The 22533-nt window shown below is 45.6% G+C and overlaps 1 protein-coding gene across 6 annotated transcripts in view; it reads left to right on the forward strand.

Annotated features, from left to right (window-relative positions):
* The window catches only part of ttc28 (tetratricopeptide repeat domain 28), a 1212158-nt gene that overhangs the window by 1130896 nt on the left and 58729 nt on the right, over nucleotides 1-22533 (forward strand). For all 6 annotated transcript variants that reach the window (XM_072489716.1, XM_072489732.1, XM_072489724.1 and 3 more), the window contains 4 exons: nucleotides 6047-6226; nucleotides 7440-8160; nucleotides 14241-14365; nucleotides 16951-17182. In XM_072489716.1, coding sequence (XP_072345817.1) covers nucleotides 6047-6226; nucleotides 7440-8160; nucleotides 14241-14365; nucleotides 16951-17182 — 1258 coding nt within the window. The remainder of the gene's footprint in view (nucleotides 1-6046; nucleotides 6227-7439; nucleotides 8161-14240; nucleotides 14366-16950; nucleotides 17183-22533) is intronic.

A 22533-nucleotide genomic window follows, 5' to 3' on the forward strand; every position in this document is an offset into this window, starting at 1 on the left:
AACCAAACATGACTGCCACAGAAGGAGATATTAGATTAGGCGACCAAAATCTTGGTCAATGATTGTTTGTTAAGAGTGTCGTAAAGGAGGAAAGTGAGGAAGAGAAGCAGAGATGATTAGGGAGAGAATTCAAGAATTTTGAGCTTAGGCAACTGGGGGAGGAATTATAATCAGGAGGAGGTCAGAATTAGTTGAGCAGAAATATCCAGGAGGCATTTATGACTGGAGGAGATTACAGTGACAGGGAAGGGCAAGGCCGTAGAGGGATTTTAAAACAAGAATGAAAATAATCAAGATGTTGCCTAAGCAGGAGTCAATATAAGATAGTGAGTATAAAGGGGAAAGGAACTTGGTGCGACCCTCGGGGTCAGTTAGCTCAGTTGGCTGGTTCGTGATGCAGAGCGATGCCCACAGCGTGGGTTCAATTCCTGTACTGGCTTGGGTTATTCATGAAGGTCTCACCTTCTCAACCTTGCCTCTACCGAAGGTTTGGTGATGCTCAGGATAATTCACCATCTGTCAGCTCACAAAAGGGAGAGCAGTCTATGGTCCTCTGGGAATATGACGACCTTTACATTTTGGGTTGCATGGTGGCACAGTGATTAGCACTGCTGCCTCACAGCACCAGGGACCATGGTTCAATTTCCGTCTTGGGTCACTGTCTGTGTGGAGTCTGCACATTCTCCCCATGTCTGCGTGGGTTTCCTCTGGGTTCTCCGGTTTCCTCCCACAGTCCAAAGATGTGCGGGTTAGGTGCGTTGGTCATGCCATATTGCCCTTAGTGTCCAGGGTGTGCAGGTTAGGTTACGGGGATAGCATGGCGTGGACATGGGTAGAGTGCTCATTCGAAGGGTTGGTGCAGAATTGATAGGCCGAAAGGCCTCCTTCTGCATTGTAGGGATTCTATGATTCTATGAGTTAGGACATGAGCAGCAAGGCTTTGGTTGACCTCACATTTACAGAGGGGAAAAAGTGGGAGATCAACCAGAAGTGCATTGTGATAGTCATGTCTACAGGTAACAGAGTGATGAATGCATTAGCAGAAATCCATCATTGCCATCGCTTTGCCATCAGTACCTTCCCCTATACTTCCTACTCAACATCATCTCCCATAATGTGTGTATCCGTGGTGCTTGTGAGAGTGGGATTTAAATAAATTATACTTTAAAACATTTCTATGAAATATAAATAATTAACAAATGATCAAAATTGTTGACAGGTGTAATGGAGGCCTCTGGTTATTTCTGGGTTTCATATGTGCCCATGGAGATATTGCATGTGCTAACATATTAATCAACAAAGGACTCTGCATATCCGTGTAATCCACTCTATTGTCCATTTTTATGTACTGCTTTGTAAAGAAAGAGGAATTGTTTCAAGGCCCAAAACCAATAACTGGAATAACTAAGTGTATAATAGTTGTGGGAAGACTACAATACTGTTTATTTAACTCTGTAACTGTGATTGAATGAAGCAGAGCATCTAACGTAGTGTGACAAAGTCATGTAGTTCAAAGCTGCATGCAAATGGAAATTGCCCATATCATTTTATTTATAGGTTAGAAACATTAAAGTATCATTGAAAATGTGGAACTCTGGGGACATCTAATGCGCGCGGAAATCTACCAGGCACATGTCAGTGTGTTTTAGGGATTAAGCACCATTATGTTGCTGATGGCTGTTGCTGTTGGTACAGAAATTAGACTGAAATTATACAAGGCAGTTTCTGGAAGACAGCATGCCCTCCAGTGAGGTGCTCCTGCTTGTCACCTCCATGCCTGCAAAGGGAACTGAGACTGCGCAGGGATGGTAAATTTAGCAGCGCAACACACCAGACGGGCATCTGTGGGCGGCTGGCAGAGAGAAGCCCTCCAGAATAATTGTTGATACTTGTAAACAATATGACAAAACAGAGAAGAGTCCAAGTCCAAGAGGCTGGTCTCCCAAGGCACGTATTTGTCAGTGCGGCTGACCTTGTGTCACAGCCAGTAATGAGCACACCAACATGATGTGTGGGAGTACTCGGAATCCTTCTGGAGGGGCTGGGGGAGGGGAGGGGAAACCAAGCAGCTATTTGCCGTTTTAATGTGGCAGCAATATTGTGCTTGTGTTTTCCAGTCATTATGATGGATCAACAGCAAAACAATAAATACGTATTTTTGCACATCATGAAGAAAACCATATGCAAAAAAGCATCTGGTGTATTACATTCTTCCATTCTCACAATGTGTTAATGTAGTATAATAGCTGTGTGCAATAACAGCGACTGTAAACATGCCAAACTATAACAATTAGCCTCAATTTACAGCAGTACAGTGACCAGCTAACCCAGACAAATTAAGCTCAGAAAAAAATGTAGATCCCTCTCTTGTGGATTGTGTTTGAAAATGTGTAAGTGCTCATCTATCCTGCTACCCTTTGATTATTTGAGTGCTTCCATACCAAGACAGTCAGATAAATAATAAGATGTATGATAAAAAGAAAAGGTGTGCACACTGCAAATTTGAAATACGATGGAATATTCTGGCAAGTTACAGTGGATTAGACAAATCCAACTGAACATAAGAAATAGAAGCTGGAGCAGACCGTTTGACCCGCTGATCTTCCACCGCAACTCCACTTTCACGCACTCCCCATCGTTCTTCATTTCTTTAGAACCCAAAACTGTCTATTTCCATTTCTGTTTTGAATACACTCAAGGCCCAAGCATCCACAGTTCTCTGGGGTAAAGAATGCCAAAGATTCACAAACCTTTGAGTGATGAAATGTATCCTCATCTCAGTCCTAAATAGCAAGGTCCTCATCCTGAGCCTGTGATCCTGAGTTTTGGGGTCCTCAGACGGGATCTACTCTGTGAAAGCCTTAAGAAATTTATATGTTTCAATTAGATTACCTCCCATTCTTCTGAACTCTAGTGAATGAATATAGGACTAGTCTATTCAATCTCTTCCCATGGGACAATCCCCTAGAATTAATCTACTGAATCTTCATTGCATTGCCTTAAGGGCAAGTATATCCTTCCTCAGGTAAGGAGGCCAAATCTCAGTACCCAGCACTCAATATTCCAGGTGTTGTCTCAGCAATACCTCATTACAATTGTCATAAGACTACCTTACTCATATATTATAATTGGCAACAAAAGCCAACAACCTATTTGCCTTCCTAATTGTTTGCTGTACGTGCGTGCTGACTTTCTGTGATTGATGTGCAAGAACACTCAGATTCCTCCGCATGCAAACATTTCCAAGTCTTTTACCATTCAAAAAATATTCTGCTTTCTTATTTCCCTTCCAAAGTGGGATAACCTCGCCCTTCCCCATGTTGTATTCCATCTATCACATTCTTGCACACTCATCTAACCTGCCTGTAGCCCGCTTGAACCTCTTTACAGCCTCCTCACTTACTTTCCCACTTAACTTTGTATCATCAGCACACTTGGATAAGTTACACCTGATCTTATAGGGTGGCACGATAGCACAGTGGTTAGCACGTTGCTTCACAGCACCAGGGACCCGGGTTCGATTCCCGGTTTAGGTCACTGTCTGTGAATCAATCTCGTGAATCTTCATAGCATTTCCTTCTCGGTGGTGCGCCGTACACTGGCGGCGAGATTCTCTACTCCCGCCGCTTGTCAATAAGATTTTTCATTGAAGTCACTGCCGGCGGGAGCAGAGAATCCCAATGGCTGGAGAATTCTGACCATGATTTCAGAACTTCATTTTCTTTCCCTACCACTTCCCAGTGCTCCCCCGACATCTGCAGCAGGGTTGGAGGCAGTTCTTCCTGTTGCCTTGGATGACCTTGGCGGCGTCCTCTGGAGACCTGAGGCCAAAATAAGCTGAGGGCCCCAGCTTATTTTGGCTGCCCTGCTGTGAGGCAACTGCTCTCTCTGCGATGACTGGCGACTGGGTTGAAGGGGTCACAGGCAAAGGGGATTCTGAAGGGCTGGGCTGGACACCCTCAGAGAGTCCTGTGTGGAGGTCCCAGGGGTGTCCAACTGCTGTTCCCATTACCTTTGGGTTCCCGAAGGCCCCTGCTGACTCTTTGAGGGGAAGGGGCATCTAGAATGAGTTTGAAGTATCCCCTCCCACTCTTGTGTAGTCACTGCAGAAGCTCACTCACGGCCACCAGGGTGAATGCAGATCTGCGCATATCTCTGACAGAATCTGCTTGACCATAGAGTCCGGCACCCACCCCATGAAGACCTTGATGCGTGCACATGTTGGCACCACTTCATCAGCCGGCCGGCAGATGGTCTCCTGCACCTTGTGTGCCACCTTGTTGAGGACGTCCAACATCATTTTTCCTCACCTCTTGCTGCCACTCCCTTATCCCTTGGATCTCAATTTAAGAGGCCTGTCATCTGACTGGAATCTCTCACCCATCACTCCTCTAAGTGCCAGTGAGCTTGGCTGACCCTGCCTCCTCCTGCCCTGGACACATGTCTGTGCAGTGACAACCAGAATGTGAGACCCTTCCTAAAAAAGAACTAATAGCCACCAATCTGTGTGTCTCTGGGCTGGTAGAGGGTGCAGGTGGCTGCTGTGATGCTTCTACAAGGGCACTTTGGTCATCAGCGATGTCCTTACCCCTCTCTAGGTTTGTTAGGGCTCGACCCGGCTTCCTGAGTCTCGGACTTTGCCCTATTCTTGCTGGCACCTGCAGCGAGAGAGAAGAGAGTGAGGGCATGAGCTGCCTCCAACATGGAGCCACCCGTGACCCAGAGGTTTCTATGGCATGCATGTATCTTTACTAGATGGAGGTCGCAAGCCAAACACTCCATTTCTGATGGCCCTGTGCCACTCGACTCCTGCCAGCTGTGCTGCCAGCTCCTTGAAGGCAGTCAGCTTTTTTAACTCTGGCTGACCCCCTCCTGACGTTTCCCTCTCTCTTATGATTATGGTTTAACTTTCCCCTGCACAAAGAGAGAAGGTTGGGTTGAGAGCAATTGTATTTAGCATTTAATTGTATATGGAACATTCATGTATGTTCCTCGTGCATCCAGTTTTACAGATAACCCATTGGATTGTGTGGCATGTGATTAATGTACTGGAGATTATTCAGAAGGGTTCTGGGCCAGCAGCCTCCAGAACAGTGAGCCCATGCAGGTGTAAGGCTCACAGAGGCATGTCACTCGTAGTGACTACTGGTGCCATAATGCCTCAGCCCATTCCCCGACTTGAGGCCCATGTCTGCCATAAGATTCATTGATGTGAGTGTGAGCAGCTGAGGGTTCACTTACCCTGGTGGAGAGGGTGAGGCCATCCATCCTCTTGTAGAATTACAGGCCAGTCCTCCGGTGTGCACCTTGGGCACTGACTACTCTGGAGACTTCCTCCCATGCAGGGTTTGCCTCACTGCTTGGCATCCTCCTCCACAGGAAAGAGGATGTCCCTCCCGGCCTCCAAGTGGTCGAGGAGGACACCCAGGGAGGCCTCGCTGAACTTGAGTGCTGGAGGTCTTCGTCTCCTTTGGGCCATATCCTCAGTCGAGGGCAAGTTACTGTCTGGGCGCCTTGTAAATGTAGTGCCCAATCCTGAAAGCGGGGCCGCCTTGATGTGCAAAATATCGGGAAACTCCCGGCTGCATATTTAATGAGGCCAGAGTCACGCAATACCATCAAATTCCCGGTGGGAAACACTCCCCATGCCTGCCCTGTCCCCGCCCCCACCAGCGGGCTTAGTCCTGGAAGGGAAATTCCACTTTTTGAAGTTTCTGTTCTTTTATTTGCGGAAAACAAGCAACTGAACAACAACATTGGTGATGGGTTTTAGAGCGAGCTTCCAGCACTTCCAGTTAATCTACCTTGGGGTGAGTTATTCCAGCCCTTCGCTGTGCTACTGGCAGAGAGCAGTAGCTGATGAGATGGAAAGAACAAAAAGCCAACTTTTCATAACCCTGATCTATTCAACCAGAAGTTATTGTGAGTGTCTGATTTCAACACTGGCAGTTATAGTAACTGCCAGTATAACTGTTTCACCTAAGAAATTGGATTTTTCTAATACATATATATATTAATAACAATGTTTTTAAAATTGATTCTTTAGGGATTGATGCATTCCAGTGGGCCTGTTGGTCGACACCGTCAACTTGTGTTGGTCCTGGAAGGGGAATTATATCTCATTCCATTCGCTCTACTGAAAGGAAGCTCCTCTAATGAGTATCTCTATGAACGTTTCAGTATCATTGCTGTTCCCTCAATCCGGGCCCTTCAAGCAAGTCCCAGGGTAGGAACTCTTCAAAATCCTTTTACTGTGCCTCTCCTTCCTGTGCTGGTGATTTTTTTAAAAACTTGTTCTATAAAGGATGGATAATGAATTGTGTTTTTAAACTATCTATGCATACTTTTGCAGCCCCTCCATGCTTGTCAACTACATTGTCCAAATGTCCCAGTGTTCATATCATTCTACAAGGTCTCCATTCTGTTAGTAATACAGGATTTCATTGCTGAACCTGCCATTCTTTTCTCTTCTTTCCTTCCCATTCCCTTGAACCTTCATTCTCACGCTCTGACAGCCTGATTTCCTTCCCTCCTTCTGCTAATAACCCCTACCTGAACTCCAGCCCCCTCAACAGGTCCTGCTTGAATCTCTGTGCCATGTCTTATGCTCTGTAATGGCACTGCCTTAACAGTGGAACTCCCTCCCTCTCAGCATTGTGGGTGTACCCACACCACATGGACTGCAGCGGTTCAAGAAAGCAGATCACCACCACCTACTCAAGGGCTATTAGGGATGGCTAATAAATGCAGGCCTAGCCAGTGACACCCACAATTAATTTTTAAAAACATAGATACCCTAAGAACTTATTGCACATTCTGTACCCCCACATATTACTGTCACTACCTGGAGTTATGTACCAACTTTGTAGGATTCACCGGGCCTTGTGCAGCTGTATCATCCCCTGGATTGACCATGCCTAGACTTCTGTATTATGCTCCAGGGACTGCCAGATTCCCAAACTACCTTCACCTGGATTCCTGTACAATCCCATAATACCAGACAGTTAACTCTTACTCCTCCCTCTAATTAATCATGCCCAACCTCTTCTCTCACTCTTTGTTTGGATTTTACTAGGTTTCTCCTATCCAATCTTCACTCTCCCTTGTTTATCACTCAGTTAACCTTGAATTAACTTTCTGACACCCATTCAACCATACCACTGTCTTTATGTAGACTATATGGTGGAACGAAAATATTCACCCTCACTGACCCTAGTATAATTCCTAATGTCTACACTAAAGCAGCACGAGTGATGGCCCAACAAGAGACACAAAAAAACTGTTGGACGAACGAGAACATGGATTTTAAACAACCAGTTTGTAAAGGGAGCATATAACAGGCTCCATCTTGAACGTAACATTAAATGTTGGGGATTTCTCTTATTTACTGCATGAAACATTTAAACTAAATATTTGCTTTTGTATCTTGTTCTGTGCAGTCCCACCTTCGAAAGAGCACGTCCGTGTGCAGCTCCTCTACCTCGATGGCAGCTGTGATAGGGAATCCCAAACTCCCATCAGCAGTAATGGACCGTTGGCTGTGGGGACCCATGCCCTCGGCTGAGGAGGAGGCCTACATGGTTTCAGAGCTTCTGGGCTGCCAGGCACTGGTAAACACTGGGGCCACGAAGGAAAGAGTGATGAGCATGCTCAGTCAGGTAGAGTGTGTTCATTTTGCAACCCACATATCCTGGAAACTTGCTGCTTTGGTCCTCACACCAAATAGCGAAGGGAGCACCATGAGTGGAAAGAGTTCTATTGGAAACAGCTACACAATCCCAGAGTCACTGAGGATGCAAGATGATGCGAGTGACGTGGAGAGCATAACTGACAGCCCTTCCCTGCAAGAGTTCTTACTGACAGCAGCTGACATCCTGGAATTACATCTGCCTGTCAAGCTAGTGGTTCTTGGCTCCTACCAAGAATCTAACAACAAAGTAACAGCGGATGGTATTATCGGCCTGACACGGGCCTTCCTCGCTGCTGGAGCACACTGTGTTTTGGTTTCCCTTTGGCCAGTGCCTGTGGCTGCATCCAAGATGTTTGTGCACACCTTCTACTCCTCCCTGCTCAATGGAATGAAATCCAGCGCAGCGCTTGGCGAAGCCATGAAGATTGTCCAGAGCAGCAAGCAGTTTGCACATCCTTCAAACTGGGCAGGTTTGTTCAAATCCATTAGGCTGTACAACCTAAAGTTGAAGAACAATCAGCACCTGACTTTTGAATATTGATATGTCCTGGTACTGGGGTAGTCAAAAAGACTGACTTATATCCAAATTTTGGAAGAATACATTAAAGGTGCTGTATCATTGTTGAGATGACTGAATGAAAACAGGAGATGGGGTGAACAACAAAAATAAATTGATACCATTGAATGCAATTGCCCCCCCCCCCCCCACCACCCCACTCCCATTGCCTACATTCTAACTTGCTTCTGCAAGGATATTGTACACTGTGCTGTAGGGAGCCAGGAGAGGAACATTGATCAGCTGCCGATGGGCTCGGGGAACCTCTGTGCACAGCTCTCCTCACACACACTCAAGTCTCTTACTGAGGTTAAAAAGAACCAGTGGGGAAAGAGAGCAGTGCAAATAAGGATCCACCACTCCTTCCAAAGAGCTGATTAGTGAGCTCCATGTCCCAGTGGAGTCTTGATTATCCGTCAGTTTCTATTACCTGCCTGAAGGAGGGAGTGAATGTTCCCTCCAATGTGACAGGTACTCGAGATCTCACAGAACAGGGGAAAAGGCTGTAATACACATCGGGGCACTTTGTTGCAAGAAAATCAAATTAATTAACTTAATTAATGAATTAAAAGGGACATGAAACGAACAAGCTGAATTGGCTATCACTGTCACTAATGGTGCGTACTATAAGGAGATGAGAGGAATTCAGAAAGTACCTTAAAAATGGAATAGAGGTGAAATTCATCCCTGCCAGTAGCGTGGAATGTGCTCATGGTGAATTCACAGCCAGTTTTACACCACGCTCAGTTGTTTTATCAATTAATTGCAATGGCTTAGAATGGGTTGTTGATTTTCCATGAGCCGGTTTCAGGCATCTGCTGAAGACCAATTGCTTCCCACTGGAACCTCATATAAAAACTCATGGCTGGAATCTTACTGTATTTTTCCAAAGTGTCAAGCTCTGACTGACAACCGCGCCTCACTCTGCAGCTGCACAGACCAGTTTTCACTCCAGATCTTGAGCCCCCTGAGAAACGAAAATGAGTGGGCGTGGCTTATGCCATCACTGTGGCAGGGCGGGGCCAGATCCAACGGGCACCCGTATCCACAGAGATCAGGCCGCCATCTTTAAAAGACGCTCTGATCAGTACTGAAGTGGAACTCTCCCCATTCCCAAACAATCACCAGGGCCTAACCACTGCGGAATTATAACCAACATGCTCACCACCCCACCACACATAATTGAAAATCAGAAATCAGGTTGGCAGTGCCAACCTGAGCCAGTGGGCAGTGCCGGGGGCGTGCCCGGGCAGTGCCCAGGCATGACGCCCCACCTGGGGGCTACACTTACCTTTACGCTCCCCCCTCCCCCAGAGAAATCGCCTCGACTGAATCTCACTTGTAATAAAAGCTGTTGCCATGCCGACCAGGTTTGTATATTCAGTGAGGGGGAAATCAGGTGTGGGGGGGGCGCTGGGTTGGAGAGGTTGGGCTGGGTAATTATATTTAAATTTATTCGAATCCATTAAAATGAGGTCCTCGCCCTTTGTGGGTGTGAACCTCGTGACATCAACGGCAAGAGGCGGGGAGAGCCGGCAGATCTCTTTGGAGAGAATCGCCTTTCCGAATCCTCTCAGGATTTTCTGCCTGTGTCGTTGTTCTCTCCGAAGGCAAATGCCCCCCCAATGTGTCGCATGATGGTACGCAGATGAACCAAGAGTTCCTGCTTCAGGCACAATCAGTGATCTGGTACAAATTGGGTTCGTTTTTGTAAAGTCTTTTTTCAGCTCATTTGAATCTCTTTGAATGTAAAATCTGCCATGAATCAGCACAATCAAGTAGCATTTCAGAATGCAATTTAAAATGAAAAATTCAATTCAATATTCCTTAATAGCGTTAAGGGTGGAAAGCTAGTGCAGCTTTATTAATACAGCTGATTATGATTTCATGCCAAAATAGAAGATTTTTAAAATCAGTGTGCCGAGTCCAAAATTTGTGAACAACTCAATTAGAATGGTTTTTAAAAATACGTACAGAGCCATTTACTAAATTCATTGATGTCCAGCGGGCCATGTCGTCAAAAAATATTTAAATGCTTTTAAAATAGACCTAAAAAAAATTAAACCTCAATTTTAAGCACCTACATGGTGCAAATAATAAAAACTCGCAATGCTGATTAATTTGACCTGGGGCTGTGGCTAGTTTTGTGGGTGGAATCAGATTCTCACAGCATGTTTTTTTTAAACTGGAGCAAACTTTTAATGAAACCTAGTTTGTACTGATTGGAATACAATTTGCACTTAAAATTTCCCGATCGTTTGCTCTGGGCTGGCAGATCTTGGCGGGAATTGCGTGGAGAGGAAAGCGCTAGTTAGTGGAAATTTCTGGCCAGACTGATATTGAGCATCTGTTAGACTCAGTTTATAAAATGAAAACGTTTGGCTGTTTTGTTGACCATGCCCAGAGGGAAAGCTGGATTCATGTGGGTTTCCGCAAGGTTGAACAATTACGGAATAGAACTATTCCTAAAATCTGAGTATGAATATGGACTAAAAGATAAAGTGTTCTCCAGATGTGGGTGCCCCCCAAATTATTATTCAATCATACAAGTCAACCACACAATTTGGGATTGGTGTTATGTGCAGGTCACCTGCAGAAAATTTGGATTTTTAATATCAATCTGCTAAACCTTGCTGCTCATTTTTTCACCTGATGATAAATGGCCAGATTTATTCTATTTTAAATACTAAATATTTTTTAGTATTTAAATGCTCGCTGTGATAAGATTTTTTGTTTTATAAATTTAGAGTACCCAATTCATTTTTTCCAATTAAGGGGCAATTTAGCATGGCCAATCCACCTACCCTGCACATCTTTGGGAAACCCACGCAAACACGTGCAAACTCCACACGGACAGTGACCCAGAGCTGGGATTGAACCTGGGACCTCGGCGCCGTGAGGCCGCAGTGCTAACCCACTGCGCCACCGTGCTGCCCCGCTATGATAAGATTTGAACTTCCGACATTGGGTTACTAGTCCAGTGCCATAACCACTGCGTTATGCTGTCACCTACTAAATCCATGGGAGCCTTGAATCTCATAATATATTTTAATTTATCTGTTACTCTGTATAAACTGTTGTAGAGTGGCTGGTTACACCTTGGCTGACAGTGACTGCACAGAAAAAGCTTGTGACATAAGAATAATACTGTTTCCATGACGTTCATTGGAAGCATGTTATGAAACTAGATTATTATAATATACCAGGATTATAGTGGCCACAATAAATACAGGGATTACAGTCACTATATTCAGGAGTTGTAGCTACGGGCCTGCTCCGCCATTCAATAAGGTCATGGTTGATCTGATTATAACTTCAACCCCACATTCCTGCCGAATCCACTCATAACCTTTCATCCCCTTGTTAAACAAGAATATTGAGGTTACAGTCTCTGTGTATCAGACCAGGGACTGGTTTAACTCAGTGGGCTAGACAGCTGGTTTGTGATGCAGAACAAGGCCAGCAGTGCAGGTTCAATTCCCGTACCAGCTGAGAATTCTGAATTCTCCCTCCAGGGGCTTTTCACAGTAACTGCATTGCAGTGTTAATGTAAGCCTACTTGTGACAATAAAATTATTATTATTAATTATTATTATTCCTCCATCCTCTCCCGCCCGCTAATTGAGCTTACCTTCATAATTGGACTCCGCCATGATTGGCCTTGTGCTGTAGGAGTCCCTAATGAATAGACCTCCAGTCAGTCAATCAGGCTGCAATGGGCAAAGAAAAACCTGCAGGGAAAAAATTAAAGACGCCTTGCTGTTAAAAGCTCATACTCTGGATTTCCTGCCCTCCTTTCCTGCCCTCCTTTCACACACCCAGGACCATTCTTTAGTGATTGGTCCTTATATGCGGCACAGACTTTGCAATATATTAGAAAGAGATTATAGTCACTATTATACAGAAATAACTGACCATATTATATAGAGAATATAGAGAACAGGGCTTGGTGTTATATATTAATGATTTGGACGTGAACGTGGGGGGCACAATTGGGAAATTTGCAGACAACGCAAAGATTGGCCGATTAGTCGATAGTGTCGAGGATAGCTATAATCTCCAAAATGATATAGATGGGTTGGTGGAGTGGGCAATAAAGTGGCAGATGGAATTCAACACAGAGAAGTGTAAGGTCATGCATGTAGGGAAATCAATCAGTTAAAGGGAGTAGACAATTAATGGGAATATTCAAGAAGGGGTAGATGAAGCAAGAGAATTTGGCCAACAAGTATACAGGCCCCTAAAGGCAATAGTTCAAGTAGATAAGATTGTAAAGCAGGCATATGGAATGCTCTCCTTCATTGGCAGAGGTGTAGAATATAAAAGTAAGGATATAATTTGGGAATTGTATGAAACACTTGTGAGGCCACAACTGGAGTATTGTGTGCAGTTCTGGTCACTGCATTACATGAAGGACATTATTGCCTTGGAGAGAGTGCAGAGGAAGTTTACAAGAATGTTGCAGGGCTAGAAAAGTGTGGCTATGAGGAGAGATTGGATAGGTTGGGGTTATTTTCCTTGGAACAAAGAAGGCTGAGGGGTGACTTAATTGAGGTGTACAGAATTATGAGGGGAAGAGATAGAGTGGACAGGATAAAATAGTTTTCCTTGGTGGAGAATTCTAGAACCAGGGGACATAGATTCAAGGTAAGTAGCAGAAGGTGTGGAGGGGACTTGAGGAAGAACCTTTATACGCAGAGTATAACGGGAGTCTGGAATTCTCTGCCCAAGTTGATGATGGAGGCACAGACTCTGACCTCTTTTAAAAAGTACCTGGATCTGCACCTTAAGTGCTGTAAGCTACTGGGCTATGGAATGGGTACAGGAAGACAGGGCACCTGGGTGTCCTTGGGCTGGCATGGACAAGGTGGGCCAAATGGCCTCCCTCTGTGCTGTAACTTTTCTATGTTACTATAACAACAACTTGTTCATATATATAGCACCTTCATCACACTAAAACACCCCAAGGCATATCATAGGGGTGCTTTCAAACATAATTTATCATTGAGGCACATAAGGAGCTATTAGGACAGTGAACTAAAAGCTTAGTTAAAAAGGTAGGTTTCAAGGAGTGCCTTAAAGGACAGAAAGGTAGAGAGGCTTAGGGATGGAATTTCATCGTTGCCATCTGAAGGCATGGTCATAATCTTAGAGCAATTAAAATTGTGGATGCCAGAATTGGACCAACACAGATGCCTTAACAGTGTTGTAAGTCTGGAGGATGTCACAAAGATAGGGGGAATTGAAGACCGAGAGGAATTTGAAGACAAGGATGAGACTTTTAAAATTGAGATGTTGCCACTGACGTTGTAGAATCAACGAACACGCATAAAGCTTGAACTGTACATGGTGTGAGTCAGGTGACGAGCACAGATTTAGGCAGCGTGCAAGGCAGGAGGCCAGTCAAAGAAAGCATTAGGATAGTATAGCTGAGACAGATAATAGAGACATGGATAAAGCTATCGGTAGCAGATAAGCTGAGACAGGGGTAGGTACATTGGCAATGTTACAGGTGCAACCAGGCAATATTGGTGATGGAGAGCATATGGGACCAGAAACTCCATTTGGTAAAATATAGTCGCCGATATAAATTGCGATTCTAGCCACTTTTACATATTGATCACACTCATGGTGCATTGTACATATCTTAAATTTACCATGCCTTGTGTGGAAATTATTACATTAACAGTATTACTGCAGAGATTACAATCACTATTTTATAGTGATTACTGATGACATATAGTCGCTGTTATACAGAAATTACAATCACACTTTATTACAGAGATTACAGGTCACCATTATACAGGCATTAGTTACTATACATTACTCACGGTTTCTGTCACTATGCATTATGCATGGTTTATAGAGCTGTTTTGTATGGTACAATCACTGTACACAGCAATTTTTTTAAAATTATGGTTTGGTTACAAATGTCAGTTCCTACTTACTGAAATCGTTGGACATTTAAATCATTCTGTTGTCTAAAACCTGCAGGATTCACACTCATTGGAAACGATGTGAAATTGAACAGCCCCTCATCTCTTATTGGTCAGGCTCTGTCTGAAATCCTCCAGCATCCCGACCGTGCCCGAGATGCTCTCCGTGTTCTGCTGCACCTGGTATGTTGGATATCTGTGAAATGCTCAATCAACTTCTCTATGTGAGGGGATAGGGGAAAGGAGGGAGGAGGCGCTGTAGAATCTGGTTCCAATGTTTCAGCCTCAGAGTAATATTATTACCAAAGTGAAAATACTGACCATGCTTGGAAGTTACAGATTACAGTTGTAGCATTAAACTGAAAATGTAAAAGAAGTTGTGTTTATACATTTAAATCCCACAGGGAATTAGAAAATAGCAACTGATTCTAACTAAATCACATTATGTCTTCCAGCTAGTGGGCAGTGTGGCCAGCTAGAAGCATCTGAGTACGAGATTTTCTTTTAATATTGTGATAGCTTGAAGCTTGCAATTGCCTCAATCGTAAATACGCCGGTTTCTGCACTTATCTTACCAATGGGAACAATTGTCCAAGTATCCTCGAAAATTAATTTGACCATGGCAGTACATAAAAGCCAGCATGAAATCAGCCACACTACAGGGAATCAATAGAGGTAGTAGTTGGAGTATAAGAAGATTTATGCTGTCCTTTGCCCTGGCACCTCACTCTTGAGGTCCCAACTCCCGAACACTGCTGCTGGTGTCTCGGGAGAAATGGTGCTTGTGTACACAGTGTGCCCTTGCCCACTAATATGGCTGTCATGGCTTTCTGACGTTTGTCTGAGCTCCTTGGTCATTTCTATTATTTGGAATGCACAACTTTATTGCCAATTGTGAGTATGACAACATAGAGAGACATAGAGAACCCTTGCTTCTTCAATCCCTTCTCAGCTACTTGCATTGATACTCCCACAATATTCACTGGCCTGCTGATTCCTCATTTTCTCCTTTCTCATTTCTCCACACATCCACCTGAGCATTTGGATCTCATTAGCATCAGTCGTTGTTCCTCTCCTCGTGATATTGCCCAAGTTTCTGCACTATATAACACGACTCACCTCACAACTCTCTTGTAGATTCCTCTTTTCAATTCTCACGATAGTTTTCTCGCACATAACACTCCATTGCATTTCTTCCGATATTCCAACCAGAGCTAACCTGTTGTTCAATTTCCAATTCTAAATTTGCATCTTCTGCTACCACTGAACCCCACGTACTTGAAGCTACTCACTTAATCCAAGTCTTCATCTGTAATCTTTACACCGTCACTCTGATCCTCTTTACTCGGCTCCAACTGACTGCCCATAGACTGGATCTTTGGTCGACTGATCTCCATACTCCTTCCTGTCTTCCAGCACTTTTATCCACCTCCCCAGATATTCAGTCATATTCTCATCATCCCCACCAAATATTTCAATGTCATCTGCAAATATCAATGACCATGGCAGCTCCCATCCCACTTGCTCAATCATGGCAATCGGTAAGAGGAAGTGGCTCAGTGCGGATCCTTAGTGTAATCCGACTTTGGCTTCAAAATTCTCACTCTCCCCAACACTACTTCTTACTCAAAGTCAGGCGCTCCCTGTAATAGTCACGTGTACTTTTCTAGACCTAGAACTGCCATAAAATGCTTGTAATTATGACGTTGTGTTTCATGAATAAGTTGGTCATTGTAAAAGGAGCAGCATGCCTTTTTTTAAAATGATGTCCATACAGATGAATATAATGTATGGAGTGTGTGTATATCCTTCTGGAAAAATATGTACTGAAGCGCATACTCTCTGTCACTTTCTGTGAACTGCTAGTACAGGCCCATCGCTGTGTTGAAATTGAAGCAACAAGCCTGATGGGGAACATGTTCTGCCTGTTGATGTTTCTGCCTGGGAAAAGAGGTCAGCCAGCAGATAGACAGTTGTTAAGGGCAGGCTGCTAAGCTCAATTACCTATAAAAAGCAATTTTCTTTTTTTAAATTGTTTTTCCCTTCTTGCGGAATCTCCTAAAGCACCTATCTTCGACAGGCAATAAAGTTGCCCCCAAGTCTTGGCTAGTGCCACACTACAGTTTGGTGCTGGATATGCTGCATTGCAGCAGTTCCTTGGTGACACCCCTACCTCCATGTATGGGGGATGTTTGAGCTGTTAATGTCAACACAGCAGGGATTAGGAACCTGTGCGGAAAGATCACATTTTGTTATTTATAAGAAGCTCATTGAACCATCTTTAAAGGAATGCATTCATAATTTCAATAGATGTAGCCGCAAGAGGCCAATTTCCTTCTGCATTTTGTCTATTATCGGCCAAAGGGAAATCATCCCCCAATGAAGGTGTTTGTCTGTGCGGAGCCATGATCTGTTCTTCTATGCCACAGGCTCCAACTCCAATACCACCTTCACCCATTTATGTCTCGTTGGTTTGATAGGCAAGTTGCTCCATATGTTTTAAAATTAAAAACAGTCCTCTTCAGTTCTGTTTTGAAATTGTGCCATGCAACATTAGAGTATAAGTGTTTGCCACAATTATATGAGTTTGCGTTATTGGGTATTTTAATGTATTTTAATTGACCCATTTAATACAAAATTGTGTATGCCCAGCAAATTTCAGGTCCATTATTTTTTGGTATCACATAGGGTTGGAGTTTCGAGAAATAAGTAATATGGTTGGACTTGTTTGAGAAATGGAAAGCCTATTCTCATTCTTTTTACTTCAGGTGGAGAAGTCACTTCAGCGAATACAAAATGGCCAACGAAATTCCATGTATACCTCCCAGCACAGTGTGGAGAACAAAGTAGGCGGTGTGCCAGGTTGGCAGTCGCTCCTTACGGCAGTGGGATTCAGGCTAGATCCTCCAGCCAGCGGACTTCCGGCAGCTGTCTTCTTTCCAGTGTCAGACCCTGGAGATCGGCTTCAGCAGTGCAGCACTACACTCCAGTCACTCCTAGGTAAAGCTACCTCTCTGCATTGGGGTTTCACCTGCTGTTTTAACCTGTCCCTTTTTTGTTTAGCTGGTGGCCTCTGCTGTGCATTTCTGGAATTTTCCCTTTCCATTTCAGATTTCCAGGTTTTGCGGATTCTTTTAAATGCCGCTACATAACTTGAAAGACGAAGAGCAGCAATTTTTACAACAAAAACAGGGGGCGGGATTCTCTCACCCCGGCGGCCGGCCGGAGAATCACCGGGACCAGCGGGAATTGCGCCACACTGCCCCGACGCCGGTCTGCCGATTCTCCGGAGAGCGGAAAATCGGCGCAATTGGCACCGCGCAGTCGGCGCGGCGCCGGTTGGAGGGCGCTCTGCGGGGACCCCCCCCCCCCCCGGCGATTCTCGGCCTGGGATGGGCCGAGCGGCCACGCTAAAAAGGCCGAGTCCCGCCGGCGCCGTCCACACCTGCTCTCATCCAGCGGGACCTCAGCGTGGATGCATCTGGGGACAGCCTGGTTGGGGGGGGGGGGGGGCGACCCTGGGGGGGACCTCCGCTGTGGCCTGGCCCACGATCGGCGGGCTGGGGGCCTCTTTTGTTCTGCGCCAGCCCCTGTAGCCCTGCGCCATGTTGCGTTGGAGCCAGCGCGGAGAAGGGAACCACTGCGCATGCGCGCACTGGCGCCGGTCCCATTGCACATGCGCTGACTCGCGGCACCCATCTGATGCTGGGGATCGACAGCTGGAGGGCGTGGGTCACTCCAGTGTCGTGCTCGCCACCTGTAGGGGTCAGAATTGCTGCTCCTGAGGCCATGTTGACGCCGTCGAGAAATGCAACGGCGTTTACGACGGCGTCAACACTTAGCCTCAGGATCGGAGAATCACACCCATGATGTACATGTCATAGTATATTTCCAAAACAGTCTAAAGATAGCCTAAATTGTATGGCATTCATAACATTGCACAATGCACCCTTACAAGGGACAGTGTTCCCTTGAAACACTCAGAAGTTAGTTGCAGGTTGGGTGCAGGGAAGGTTTTCCAGCGCGTTATCCCATCACGCACTGTCAGTTCATGTATAGTACAGATAAGATGCCAATGAGATCCCCGCTGCTGCTGCGATGTGCCATGCTTAATCCCTGAAGAACACTTTATTTCTCAGGTATGACCGGAAATTAGCAATATGATTGACGCTGGTAGCAACCTCCAACTATGCACCTTTTACACTTGTGCTTTTAAAGGCAATTAGTATTCTGATCCAAGGAGAGGCGGCGGGGGAATGTAATATCATTCGGCTAGTAATCCAGAGACTAATGCTATGGGAGACATAGATTTAAATCCACAGCGGGAGTCGGTGAAATTTAAATTCAATTATTAAATCTGAAGCTAGTCTCAGATAATGGTGACCATGATAACTACCGTCTGTTGTTATAAAAATCCATCTGGTTCGCTAATGTCCTTTGGAGAAGGAAATCTGCCATCCTTACCTGTTCTGGCCAACTTACCCTAATGGGCTAATTAATAAACTTGCTACAAAAGAGTCTTTAGGCAATAGTGACCATAATATAATAGAATGTTATAATAGGGTCTTAAATCTGAACAAAGGAAACTATGACGGTATGAGGGTCGAGGTGGTAATGATGGATTTGGAAAATTCACCAAACAATTTGATGGCAGCCAGTATTTAAAGAGGTATTATGTGGTCTCCAAGAAGTGCACATTCCCCTAAGACACAAAACTCAACAGGAAAGGTGAATCAACTTTGGCTAACAAAAGAAGTTGAAGGTTGCATTAGATCAAAGGAAGTGGCTTATAAGGTTGGCATAAAAAATGGTAAGCCCAAAGATTGAGAGCAATTTAGGATACAGCAAAAGAGGACCAAGAAATTGATAAAGAAATGAAATAGAGAATGTGAACACAAGCTAGCAAGATACATAAATGCTGACATGGTGACTGAAAACATCTTTATATATGTGCAAAGGAAAAGATTAACACGGACACACGTGGGTCCATTGCAAGTGGAGACAGGAGAATGTGTAATGGAGAATAGGGAAATGGTGAGAAATAAAAAATTATACTGGAGGGGATTTTTGGCCCCCATTTTTGGGGGATGGAAACGGCACAGGGGGCAGGGAATCAAGCGAGAGACCCAAAACAGCTACTATGCCAGTGGGATTTCCTTGCTCGATTGTCCCCACCCCCTGGCATTGATGCAACAGGGACGCCAACTTTTAAGGTTGGGATTGCCATTTACATCTAATTGATTATGTTGCCTCCCCCCCACGTTAGATTGTCCATCACAGCAACACGTCAATGATGTGCACCTGGTAGATAGAACCTGCCAGAGGCGCACAGGTGCATACATCCCCTGGGGGAGAGGGTCATGCCCGATCCTGGGGGCAGTGCCAGGGGCAGTGCACAGAGGGTTGGAGTTCCATTGGGGGGGGAGGGGAGGGGGGTTCCTTGGGGAGGGCGTGATCCATGAAGTGTTCTTTTATTTATTAGAAAGGGTACGTTTATCTTTTCAAAGCCTAACTTGCCGATAGGGATGATTTTGTGGCATCTGCACCTTCACCTCTTTCTCCCAAGTATCAAAAAATACGGCGGGAAAAGCTGGCAGCTGGCAGGCTACACTTAGCTTTTCCTACCCGAGCACTTAAAAAAAAAACAGTAAAGTTCCGCCATTGTGAATGTCTTCACTGTGGAAGATACAGATAATCTCTCAGAAATGCAACAGAGCCATGTACAGGCAGTACTCCAACCAGCTCAACATTCCTGAGGTCCAGTGCCTCAGGAGGCTCCGCCTCTGCAGGGACACCTTTATCACCATCCGCCAGATGATTGGACTGGAGATCAGCTGCAACTGCTTGGGTGAACACCTTTGCGTGTATAACTCCCAGTTGTTCTGTGACCTACAACTTCAACACCTCCAGTTCTTTCCAGGGGTCAGTGGGGTTCAGTAAGTTGTGTCCCAGTCAGCTGCCCAGAGTATTACCAAGCTCGTTTCTGACATTTTCGTCAGGTGCAATTCATTCATTACCGGGCCAATGTGCTCGGCCTTGCTGAGAGAGCCAGCAGCTTCACGGCGATTGGCTTCCCAGCATCCAGTGCGCCATCAACTGTACTCACATGGCTCTGAAGAGAAAAGGGTTCCACTCAGTGAACATTCAGATCATCTGCAATGAAAAGACGCAGGTTCTGCAAGTCTGTATCCATTGCTCTGGCAGCTTGCAAGATGCCTACACCCTGCAACACTCCGCATGTGCCAAGGTTCCAGTCCATTTGGATGAAAGGCTCCAGGGTGACGAGGGCTATACCCTGAAAAGGGGCTCATGACGCCACTCCAGCACTTCAGAACAGAAGCGGAGGAGAGGTACAACAAGAGTCATGCCTCCCACCACAATGGTGGTAGTTATGAGGACCATTGGCCTGCTGAAAATGAGGCTCAGATGCCTGAACCGCATTGCAATATCCTCCAGAGGGCGTGTTGCTTTGGTGTGCTGCACTCTGCACAATCTGGCTCTGGCAGGGGGCCCCAATGGAGGATGAGGGGAGCGAGGCAGATTCAGAGGATGGCTCTGCTGATGGTTCTGATGAGGAGCCTAGAAAGGCACAGGATGAGGACGTTCAGGCAGACATGAGGGATCTTGAGGGAGGCAGGCACAGCAGGGAGGCCTTGATTGTGCGCACCTTCAGCTAGTCTACCAAGGCATCGAATCTACCTCATGCCAAGGACACAGCCTCCTCACAATACATTTTTGATGAGCCAGCCCAAAGTCCATTAACAGCCAATGCAATAAATTTACAAGCTCCTGTCATGTCCTGTACCTATGGCAACCATCATGCATAGTCAGGCCATTAAAGCAAAATCAATATTTATCTCACATGTAAGGTAACAAAAAGAAAACATAACAAGCTAATTTCTCCAGTTCCGTCCACCACGGGAATGATCATGGTTGGGATGGACAACTTGACGCACCATTTAATGGTTGGTTGAACTCGGATGGGAATTTCTGGTCTCAGGGCTCCACTGGAAAATCCTGCCCAACATTTTTTGGTGTTAACATTCACACCACAAAGAACGTTTCCAATGTTGAGTGGGAACAATGTCACTTATGAAAAGTCCTTGTTTTGGTCAAGGTGACTTAAACTTACTTTTCGCACCCCCCCCGAATTCTGTTCCTGAAGCTGTCTCTCCATGAGAATCGTCTGTTTCAATGGAGGAGGATTTGTACTCGGTGCGAAGGGTCCACGCAGTGCTCACATAGAATCAGAGAATTTACAGTGCAGAAGGAGGCCATTCGGCCCATTCGAGTCTGCACCGGGCCTTGGAAAAAGCACCCTACCCAAGCCCACACCTCCACCCCATCCCCGCAACCCAGCAGCAACCCCACCCAACCTTTTTGGACACTAAGGGCAATTCAGCAATCCACCTAACCTTCTCATCTTTGGACTGTGGGAGGAAACCGGAGCACCCGGAGGAAACCCACGCAAACACGGGGAGAACGTTGCAGACTCCGCACAGACAGTGACCCAAGCCGAGAATCAAATCTGGGACCCTGGAGCTATGAAACAACTGTGCTAACCACTGTGCTACCGTGCCGCTCTACACGTTACACATGGGCTCCTCCATGACGTACAGACCCTCATGAATTTCAGACAGATCTCCCATTGCATCCTACTGGACATCCAGCATCTGCTGCCTGATTGACAACTCCAGAGGCTCATCATTTCCCTTGGACTCAACATGTTTTTGGTCTCCAGCAATCCTCCGACTGCCAGTGCCTGGGCATTCTCTGCCTCTGTCAGCTCTTCATGCCAGTGAGCTGTGCCCTCACCATTGTGCACTGCAACCAGAGCCGACAAATTAATGCCCACCAAGGTACCAGTATCTGCACTGGTGCCTGGTTCAGAAAGAGGGTGTGATGTGTGTGCACATGTTAGTGTCTCCTCATCAGGGGTTAAAGGAGGGTCTCCGGGGTCCTTGGAACCTCTTGTGGATAGTGCACCAGCAGGAGGAAGACAGTATATCAGTACATTCAATCATTGCATAGTCAATGTGCATGCTAGGAGGGCTGGTGATACAACAGAGAATGGTGCCTCCTTGATTGGAGGATTCATGGGCACACTTGACTTGACATTTCCATTTCAGATGAGACATCCCTACAATGATTGCCACTCCTGCCTCTGTGCTGTGCACTCTTGCCTTCCTCTGAGACATTTGTCTCACCGTGACTGGTCGAATGACCTCTGCGGTGGCATTCAAGCTCCAGGGAGTCCCCACCACCCATTCTACTGCGCTCCACCAAACTACGGCTTCTCTTCTGAAAGGGCAGAAGAGAATTTATTCGTGCTAACTCTCCCTGTAGCACCA

This window comes from Scyliorhinus torazame, chromosome 1 (genome assembly GCF_047496885.1).
Source record: "Scyliorhinus torazame isolate Kashiwa2021f chromosome 1, sScyTor2.1, whole genome shotgun sequence".
NCBI classification, from domain to species: Eukaryota; Metazoa; Chordata; class Chondrichthyes; order Carcharhiniformes; family Scyliorhinidae; genus Scyliorhinus; species Scyliorhinus torazame.